The 10,393-nt window shown below is 43.0% G+C and overlaps 2 protein-coding genes across 2 annotated transcripts; one reads left to right on the top strand and one right to left on the bottom strand.

Moving 5' to 3' along the window:
- Positions 1-3,006: 3,006 nt before the first annotated feature.
- On the bottom strand, positions 3,007-5,763 carry LOC125520208 (uncharacterized). Its single transcript, XM_048685055.2, has 4 exons — positions 5,535-5,763; positions 4,851-5,051; positions 3,558-3,690; positions 3,007-3,480 (listed from the first exon to the last, which is right to left on the bottom strand). The coding sequence occupies exons 2-4, from the start codon at positions 5,015-5,017 to the stop codon at positions 3,424-3,426; spliced, it is 357 nt and encodes a 118-aa protein (XP_048541012.1). The 5' UTR covers positions 5,018-5,051; positions 5,535-5,763; the 3' UTR covers positions 3,007-3,423.
- A 92-nt stretch (positions 5,764-5,855) lies between these two features.
- Positions 5,856-9,086, top strand: LOC125520207 (PIN domain-like family protein). Its single transcript, XM_048685054.2, has 9 exons — positions 5,856-6,073; positions 6,158-6,223; positions 6,308-6,413; positions 6,922-6,964; positions 7,083-7,155; positions 7,302-7,389; positions 8,428-8,484; positions 8,570-8,648; positions 8,758-9,086. The coding sequence occupies exons 1-9, from the start codon at positions 6,000-6,002 to the stop codon at positions 8,769-8,771; spliced, it is 600 nt and encodes a 199-aa protein (XP_048541011.1). The 5' UTR covers positions 5,856-5,999; the 3' UTR covers positions 8,772-9,086.
- The last annotated feature ends 1,307 nt before the right edge of the window (positions 9,087-10,393 follow it).

Here is a 10,393-nt window from a genome sequence, read left to right as displayed (position 1 = left end):
TTTGAGGGAGGGCTTAGATGATATTTTTTTTTACCATTTTGCACCCCCAAACACTAAATGTTTTGTCATTGCCCTCCCCCCCCCCACACACACACACCCACCCCCAGCAATTTCTACCTAGCTCAGCCAAGGGCACAACCAGTGGTCACCCCGAATCTCAGCAGAGTTGGATGGTACGGATTTCGGGAGTCAATATGCTCGAGAGCCGAATTGGGTTTCCCGAGTTGGGTTGTCTTTTGAGGACAACTCCTTAAAATTTTGCTTCTCTAAACGTTTAAGGGGTGCGCTTAACTCCTCATTTTGAGGAGTAAAATGTTTTGAAGGGATCGGCTAGAGATTCTCTAATCTTATTCCTTGTTTTTCTCTCCACCACCTCTTCGTTTGCCTCCCACCTTCCACCGATTTTTCTTGTTTTTTCACCCCTTCAGTTTTCATCAAACCAATATTTGTTAACCCAATAAATCCGATCAATCTTAGCAATAAATTCACAATCCATGAACAAATTATTTCTTATGGTAAAACCCAAGAGACATCTTTGGTAACCCAACAACGAACAATAAAGGCATGGTTCGTAAACACATAAATATCAATCATTCTCTTTGGTAAACCAATAAAGTAGATCAATCACATGCACGTATCTATTTTTTTTCAGTTTAAGTAATGGCAGAAAACCTATGCTTTTATATAAAAAATATATCTTATTTTGTCTAGTTGTTTTGCATCAAGATGTATCCTGTATGGTCTTCTTATTGCATTTAAAAATAGAGTAAATTTCATTTTTACCCCCTAGTTTTAACTTTCTAACATATTTTAGCCCTTTTTGGAAATAATCTCAATGTATACCCCAATTGATCAAAATTGTGCTACATTTAACCCCAATCCCCCATCGTGTATTTTTCGTCAATTTTGGCACTAAGCAGGCGTGCCACGTAGACGGTCTTTTATTTTTTCTCTGCTTTGATGTCTGGTTTGCTCTCAGTTCAACAAGAGTGGGATAAATAAATAAGAGCGGAAATTGGTTGGTTGGGTTTTGAAACTTTGGTGATCCTACTCAAAATACAATGCTTGCAGTCATATCTGCTGTAGACAACGACTCAGGCACGGCAATCACCGGCGTTAAACTTCAACGCTGCAACCTGCTCCGGCAACCTCGGCACATCCCTGTCGGTATGGGCATGAAGTCAGCGTTGGCCACGGACGTGCTCTCGCTCGATATTGGCGTGGTGGGCTGTCGTGAGGGACCTAGGTGCGTTAGAGGTTAATCACCGAAGGGAGGATTTCCCCTATAAAAAACCAAAGGAAGGAAATTGTTTCCTACTCCTATATTTTTTTTGGGCTGTTAACTAGTACTACTACTCGATTTGTTTCTTTCAAAGAAAAATTACATTATGAAATGGGATGCAACATTATATTGTGCTCCGCCATACTATTGATTAATTATATTATGAAAGATAATCACATTATGAAACGGAACGCGACGATTATATTATGCCCTGCGATACCATAATTTGGCATTATATATATTTCACCTGTACCATAGTTGCACTGCGATACTACTACTGTAATGGAACGCAACATTATATTTTGAACTGGAATGCACGCATGCAACACGCGAGTAACGGTGCAATGGTCCAAAGTAAAAATGAGGACTCCTGTGGGTTCCCCCAACAACACTGGGGACGCGAGAACGCGGCGGAAGTTATTCTTGAATTTGGCAGTAGGAACTTTTGACAACCCTAGCATTTGTGTAATCGGAAACATTTATTTTTGAAGGCCGAAATCCCCTTTGAGAAAACAGAATGCCTAGCGAAATCCATGCGACGCAGAAACCGGGCCATGAATTTTATTTTTTACCACTAAAGGGAAAGAGCAATGGGGCAGCTCCGTTGTCATTTTATGCAAAAATCTTGCCGGAGCAAGGGAGCAGTTGATACGACAGTGCTCCGGTCTCCAACCCAACCTTTTGTCCAACGAGGACACTGGACACGCCTCGCCTCACCGGAGTTCCTGGAGTGCCGGGCATGCTTTATAGGGCGGCGCGGCATGGCCGGGTTGACCATTGCACCGCAGAAAATCATCATCAACATCAATTCATTAAAACCATTAAGCTACGCATGAAGGGCGGCTAACCAGGTATGCCACGTGACGCAAGCTGGTTGGCCGCGGTGAGAAATCTTTTGTTATTTTTTTAGATGAAGGTGTGGATTATTTTTTAAATGTTTTTTTTGATGGAGATGAGGACCTTTGATATTTTTTAAATGAAGGGTTATGCAAAGCGGCACTCGCTGATAGGCTGTTGTGGATTTTTTTTTCTTTTTTACTTTTTTTAAATGAAGGTGAGGACTTTTTTAAAAATGTTTTTCAGAAAGAGGCGAAGACCCGAGGATTCTATGTATTTTTTTTAAAAAAAATGTGCGTACAACTTTCTCTCAAGCGGCGCCACCGGATGGCGCCCCAATCACTCAGCATCATCGTAGTATCGCAGTGCAACGGTACTGGAGGCATGACGTTGGTAGTGGGGGCAGGTGGATTCGCTGACGTTGGTAGTGACGGCCTTCTTGTGCGTGGACCGGCCCGCGTTGGCTCCCTCCTCTCACCACCTTCCTCCCCGCGTGCGTGACTGCCTGCCTGATCATAGTGTAACCTTTTGTCAGGCTGATGCAGTAATCCCGAAGCTGGTGTGTTTGGATGTTTGCACGGCAAAGAAACCACGTCGAATTAATTTCAAATACCCCTCAAAAAAAAGATTTAATTTCAAAAAAAGCACACATTGAATTTCTCGGTAACCACGCCATTCCTTTTTTTGCGCGACGAACCACGCTCTTGTTCATCTGAACATCTCTCAGAGTATCTAAAATATCACCAGTTCTTCCAAGCGATGTGTAAATTTTGGTGGCCTTGCATTATTATGCACAAATTTGACAGCAACACCGCGTGGACTTTGTAATTCTCCAAAATTAAAGGGCCCTAACTGACTGCTATGGGAAAACAGGATCAGACAAAACCTTTCTCAACACATGTTTACCCTTTTAATTTATTTTTTTGGAACCATCACGGCCTGAAAACCAAATAAGTTTAAATAGAGAACTGACACACTTGTAATAGCCCAGGCCATGATCAAGCATAATCGGTCAAGATACCGCTACGAATGAACTGGTTGGCTTTGGCCAGTACCCCAAGCTGCTGCTTTTACGCACTCGCGACAGAATGTGCGACACCAGTGGCAGCATGAGGCAAGCAGTGAGCAGCATCACAGTCACCCCCTAAAATGCCTGAACATCCCTAACCTCCCAGAAGTTGTACACCAGTCATTCACGGTGACAAAACATCTATCTACTTTGCCACAAGAAACAATCACACGTATCCCTAATCTGCGAGCGATGAAAATGGCTTCTCATCCAGTGCGTTTGAACAACAGGTTCTTCAGGCTGGTTCGTACAGACCCAGCACGTGGCCGTCGATGCATCTTAAGGCTGCAACCTTCATAAAAATAAACATGATCTAAGAAACCATGAATGAATACTAGTATCACATATAGATGTTGAGGGATATCTTACTTTTCCATGGATCTCATATTTGATCGGCCCGTCCAACTCGGCTCCCAGAGACATTAGTTTTGTTACTGTGCTGGTTATGTCCGGTACGGTGAAAGACAGCATCGAAGAATAGGCTCTCTGCGTTGCAAGGGTACTGCACATGCATACAAATATTCAAACAAAAGTAGTCACCATATTTGTGCTTGTTAATTGCAAATGGGATGTCATGACATCGCAAGAAAAACTGGTTAAGATGCAGAACTTGTAGATTGTACAGCTTCACATTTTGAACATGGCAAACTCCTCTCATAACATAAGTCATATCCATATGATGATCATATTTGAAATCCACAAGAAAAAACTATACAAATTCCAAATCTCCAAGGACAAGAAATGAATTCAGTCATGCATTTTCATAGACTACCCTAGCTATCTCAGAGTCAAAGTAACACAATAACCCGAGAATAAAATACAACATAACCTAGCTTGAATTCAGGACACCAGCAGAATTAGGAGATCACATTTTTTAACTCTTATTTTACTGTTAAAAGGTTCTCTAGTATAAATTAGGCAGACGTACAGTGCATATTCCCTAGAGCATCTCAAATCATCACACTGATGAATGCAGTATAATATGTATGCATCCTTTTCCTTTGCAAAGAGTACTTATATAATGCAGCAAGAAACAGGATACGACTCAGCTAGGTGATATTTTGCTCCAGAATAATGAGCAAACCAGCAACGAAGCAGATGCAGCACTCATGTATGCTTGAGAGCAGTGTTAGTCTGTCAGAGCCACAATGTGCGTTTGACATTTGATACATATTGGATATATGCACACTACCTAGGGTAAGTGACGAAACTAACAAAAAAGAGCCTTCTACAGACCCACTCAAAACGCATGAATTTGTGATGATCATTTGCAGCCTGTAGCAAATAAAGAAACTGAAAGAAGAGGGGAAAAACTTAAGCAACCAGCTTTTTTTATCGTGACTTTAGTACCCAGTTCGTATCCATAGGGAAAGAGTTTCTGATCATGGAGCTCAAATTTCAGGCATGAATCAGTTAGTTTCTGCCTAGGTTTCATCTTTTTGGACAAACCCAATACGCCATAGAATTTCCAGCAGACGACTAAAAGAAATACTTGGCACATGGAATTGAACAAACACATTCATGTCATGCCATAGCCCATAGCAAGGATCCCCTCGGGCCTCGTCTACATTCCATCAAACATCTCCACAGTCACATCCACCACAACCCTCAAACCCCTTTGAATACAGTTAGTGTCGAGGAGAAGGCAGTGCAGCTCTGAACCTGTCATTTGCGTGCATGAGCGCTAGCTTGAGCGGCCCTGACTGGAGCTCCGCAAAGCGGAGTGTGCAGACGTTGACACTGAAGTCGAGCCCCTCTGCGTAGAATCGTGCAGCCCGCGGCACGTCCCGGTGCATCTGGATCACCCAGCGCAGCGTTGCCGCCGCCATTCTACAACAGGCGGGGCCAGGAAAATTCTAGAGCCTGGGCAGACCACAAGAGAAAAGAAATTGTCAGGAAGTCCTTCATTTCAACCCTACCAGTGGCTAGTGAAGAATTTTTTTCAAAGGAGGCCACAGGTGGCAATTATCTTGCAGAGCAAAAGAGTGCTTGCTAGCCTTTGTTGTAAGGAGAAGACTAGCAATGAGAAACTTCTCGCTGTGAGGCTATCAGGCTAATAGCAGTGCAGTAATGCAGATTTATACTACTCCGTGTTGGGCGTTACAAGAACTAGCAAATTCATTCAACCAAATAACCCATATCACATCATTGCTACCAAGAACATGATAAAATGAAAACCTCCCCTTTCTCTGAAATCTAACAATTCCAAGATCAACTTCAAATCAACCATCGAGCAACAGATAATCACACAATTAAAAAGTAATGGAATTGGGCAGTAACCAAGCAGCACTAGTAGAGTAGTACTACAACTGAATGGACCGACGATTCCTCAGTCCCTCATCTTACCCTAGCCGGAGTCAGGGGAGAGAGCGGATGCCGAGACCGTCAGAGCGGCCGCGAGCCCGGGCCTCACAGCGGGCACGCCTCCCTTCCACGCTCGACGGAGATTGCGGGGGTCGCCGCAGAATGCCCGGCGTGCCGGAACCGCGCCGCCGCTCGCCTGCCCGTCGCCGCCGTCTGACTCGGGTGGGGATCAGGGGAGGAACATCGCGGAATGGCTTGGAGGCTGGGCTGGGAGCATGGGCAATGACTGACACAAAGGGCACCCGCGGCCCAAGAGTTCAGGCCCGGAGCGGCCCAGTTAGACGCCGATAGAGAGAGAGGGGCTTGGCCCAGGAGATACCACCAGCCGCCTTCGCCCCCTTGCCGACCTCGAGAGCTATCATCCCACGGACCCGCCGCCGCCGCCGTCGAGCACTCGAGCGCAGCGGAGCGGACCGCACCGGTGGTAGGGCGTCGAGTCGAGGGAGGATGGGGAAGTCGAAGAGCAAGGGCGCCAAGTTCGCCGCCGTCAAGAAGATCATCAGCAAGAAGACCATCCAGAAGTGAGTCCGCCGTTCCCCTTTACGATTTTTTTTTGTGGTTTCGTATGCTCGGAGAACCCTGAGATGAGATTTGCGCCGGTTTAGGTACAAGGAAGATGTGCTGGACCCGCGGAAGAAGGACACCGAGAAGGAGAAGCTCGGCCGGAATGTGTGAGTGCCGCCCTGCTCGCGCTTGGATTTTTGGGGTACGTATTTGGGGGTGCTCGTCTTGATCTAACCGGTGTGTGCTCGCAGGCCGCAGGTGTCGTCGGCGCTCTTCTTCAGCTACAACATGGCGCTCGGGCCGCCCTACCGGGTCATCGTCGACACCAACTTCATCAATTTCTCCATCCAGAACAAGGTCCGTGCGTCGAGTTGGCCTGCTGTCTTTTGGTTTTAGACACCGGAAGCCCCTGTAACCTCAACTGAATCAAGTCTGTAGTGTTCGCCAGAGCTTGTCTTAGAACTGGCTCGTTTGGACAGCAGACTGTTTCAAGTTTGCATTCAGCAACACTCGAAGCATAGTATGAAGTTTAATTTTCTTATTGACAGGTTGAGCTGTAATGTTACACTGTTATACTGTTATATATGCTAACAGGCATGTGTGCTAGTTCACGTGAAGAGCTAATGTATTCATAATCTCATTTGCTTGTGTCACGTCCTGTGTTCTAGATCCATGCTTCGGTGTGAGAAGCCTCAACTAAAGCTAGAAATTATTACCAGACAACGTGGCTATATTCAGATTAGATTCAGTCCACTAGCCTTGGTCATATGCTTTGCTGATGCTAGTGATGTTGTATTCAACTAAGACTTGTCTTCATGCATACAAAGCTATCTGTGTCACTGAATGCTTCTTTTCCCCTATGCAGTTGGATTTGGAGAAAGGAATGATGGATTGCCTTTATGCAAAATGTAAGTTTTATAGCACGATTGCTTGCTTTCAGTTATCTTATTTCGATTTGTGCTATCCTTTTGGTTTGTATTGGAACTGCACATCTCTTTCCTGACAAATTCGGCCTTTGTTATGAAGGTACCCCTTGCATCACTGATTGTGTTATGGCTGAGCTTGAAAAGTTAGGACAAAAATATCGTGTGGCTTTGAGGTATATTCATGCCCAATAATTACTGTAATATTTGCCGAGTCATCTCTCTATAATGAGCTACTGCTAACTGCACATATGCGTGATTACTATATGATATTGTTTAATTTTCACTAATACTTGTATTTTTGTAATTCCCTCTGTCACAGAATTGCTAAGGACCCTAGGTTCCAGAGATTAGCGTGCACACACAAGGGAACTTATGCTGATGACTGTATTGTTGAGAGAATTACTCAGGTCATATTCTGCTTCCTTGAATTACCTTTTGTTCTGTTAGAGTGGAGGTTCTGGCATCATTTGTTATGCTTAAAAGATTGAGGATAGTTTATTTTAGCTGGATCCCTGTAGAATCTCCGTAAGGATGACATTTATATCAAGACCATATTCTTTTGGTGTTGCAAACGATTCAACTAAAATCATTTACAGTGACAGTTTGGAAGTTTGGGTTTGTTCGCTCCTTCAAGATCAAAACTGTAATATTTTTATGAAGTTTTCAACAACAATGACATTATTCCCTTTTCGTGAAGGGTTTTTAGTTGATTTACATTCTTTATTTATGTCCATTTGTAGCATCTAATATCTTCCAGGGCGAATGAAAGGGGCTGTTTGGTTAGAGCCAATGCTCGCGCTTTCAACCATGGGCTAGCCAAATAATTGGAAAATGTTTTTGCCACCCATGGACCGCCAAAAAATTGGCAGAGATTTGAACTAGCATGCTGTAGAGGGCTGGGGCGCACCATAATATTGGTAGCCATCCATATGAGTACACAGGGTCTGGGTCAACGCCAACTTTTTGGTAGGGCGTGTGAGGGCATCAATCCAAACAGCCCCAAAATGTCCTGTACAAGCAATCTTTATGGATGCTTCCCTATTGTTTATTTATACCCCTGCATATACCCTGTGCCAATGCAAGTACTGTATCATGGCATGTACTACCTCCATAAAAAAATACACGATTCCTAGAAAGTGTGCTTTCAGAATTCTGTATATCCAACCACTAAATAAAAAGATAGGAGTACTTGAATATTGTTAAGATAGAAATTGCACCATCAGATTTGTAGAATGGCTTCACAGTATAATGTTCTACGCACATACTCATACGAAAATCAACAGTCAGATATCCTTCAATTTGTTTATAACCAATACCTTTTTGATTGCTTTGGATTACATAGTTCATCTTTAGATAGCAAGTCAATATTTATTTTGCCATGTGGTACCTTTTTTGTTAAACACTGATTTAAAATAATAATTTAAAACCAATGTTTTCTGTAACAGCACAAATGCTACATTGTTGCCACCTGCGATAGAGATTTAAAGAGGAGAATAAGAAAGGTATACTTGCTTCCTTGAAGTTCAGCACCAGGACACCGAAGTTTTGCCCTTATACTGATAACATGTGCATGCTATTGATTGGCAGGTTCCTGGTGTGCCAATCATGTATATCACCCAACACAGGTACTCGATAGAACGACTCCCTGAAGCTACAATTGGTGGAGGTAATATATTTTGCTCTAGTGGTAGTTTCTGTTCATGAAAATGTTCTGTTTATTTTTCTTTGGATGTGGTAAATCCATGACCTAACTCATGCACCGGTATCTTATGCAGCACCAAGAATCTGATTAGCCCTGAGATGGTACCAAACACCATCACACTTGCCCAGGTTCCTTGATTTAGGATGGATATGAGTACTGCCGTGCTGAATCGAACTGATTGTAACCACTTCAAAATTGTGTACCAGCCTCCTCAGGGCGTCGTTTTCATAAATTTTGAAAGAAACTTTAGAAGAAAGTGTATGGTTGTCCTTTGTTCTGAACTGAACTATAGCCAACTTCCCAGCTTGCTTTGTGTTGTTAATGATGCAGAGTCAAGAATATATTTTATGTAATATGTAAGTGTTGTCATATGGTTCAATGCTTTTGCATGCTTCTGGTTCATTGCACTCAGTTGCCAAGCTTTATAAGCTCATGTATGACTCTCGTAGCGATAACTATAATTGCTCAACTACTGTAGTGATAACTAAGCATTTTTTGCGGGTGTAGTGATAACTAAACATGACAAATAAAAATGGTGGCCACATGGTCTCTGCTCTTGGTCATTGTAGAGAATCATGAACCTTTACTTGGTACTACCTCATTAAGTTACAGAGGTAGTAGGACATTGTACATTCACATCCAACCAAACCGTATTATAAAAGGTGGCATAGGGAGAGCAAGCTTACCCGAATGGAGGAGACAGGAAGCGAGGCAGAGTTTATCACCATGCTCTACACACTGGGATAGTGGCATGCTAGCAAATCATGAGCTTGAGAGGCTTCAGGACTTACGGTTCACCTGGGTGCTACTCCCTCCGTTCCTAAATATTTGTCTTTCTAGACATTTCACATGACTACTACATACGGATGTATGTAGACATATTTTAGAATGTAGATTCACTCATTTTGCTCCGTATGTAGTCACTTGTTGAAATGCCTAGAAAGACAAGTATTTAGGAACGGAGGGAGTAGTTTGTAGTAGCATGATGGGAAATGTTGACTCACATTGGATCCACATAGAATAATTTAGGAGGGTACGTGCTGGGCAATGTGAGATAACGATCTTCCTCAAAAGAACCCGCTTGATGTTGTATAAGTAGAATCATCAAGGGTTGATTTACATTTAATGAGTATTTGTACTTGTCATTGTGTTCTTTCGATGAGCGTTAATACTGCACTGTTTTTTCTTCTCTTGCATATAATGCAGTAATAGGATGCACTGGCCACTTAAGCTTCACAGGCTCGTGCATGTGCAAGAATAACTGTAGACTAAAGTGGCCAGTAGTGATTTTTATTTTATAAAATGTGAAATAGCTGCATCGAACCAACCAAGCCAATTTTGTTGCTTTTGTTTAAGTGGAATCGAAGCGTAGAGATTCTCATCATACGCTGGATTTCAATAGTTGGGAAGTTCTACAAGTTATTTTGGATCGTTGTCAATGTTCCAAGTGATTTTCTGAGAAAGGGGAGTGGCTTTTATTTGCCCTCTGCTTTTCCGATCTATCGTCTGTAATTTTTGATTCTTTGAGCCCAATATAGAAGTAAAAACAAGACGTGATAAAAAAATATTGACGTGGAAAGTTCCGATTGAAATAGGATCTCAACAGGAAGATCACTTGCCATTCACTGGTTATTAGAAGCATCCCAAATGCGTCTGGGGCAGAAGTATGAAAATAGGAGAAGGTAGTGGCGAGACGAGCCGACCAAAAT

The sequence above is a fragment of the Triticum urartu genome, chromosome 7A (genome assembly GCF_056163025.1).
Source record: "Triticum urartu cultivar PI428250 chromosome 7A, HENAU_Tu73, whole genome shotgun sequence".
NCBI classification, from domain to species: Eukaryota; Viridiplantae; Streptophyta; class Magnoliopsida; order Poales; family Poaceae; genus Triticum; species Triticum urartu.
The sequence above is the reverse complement of the archived record's forward strand: the minus strand, read 5'-3'. Positions and strand labels throughout refer to the sequence as shown.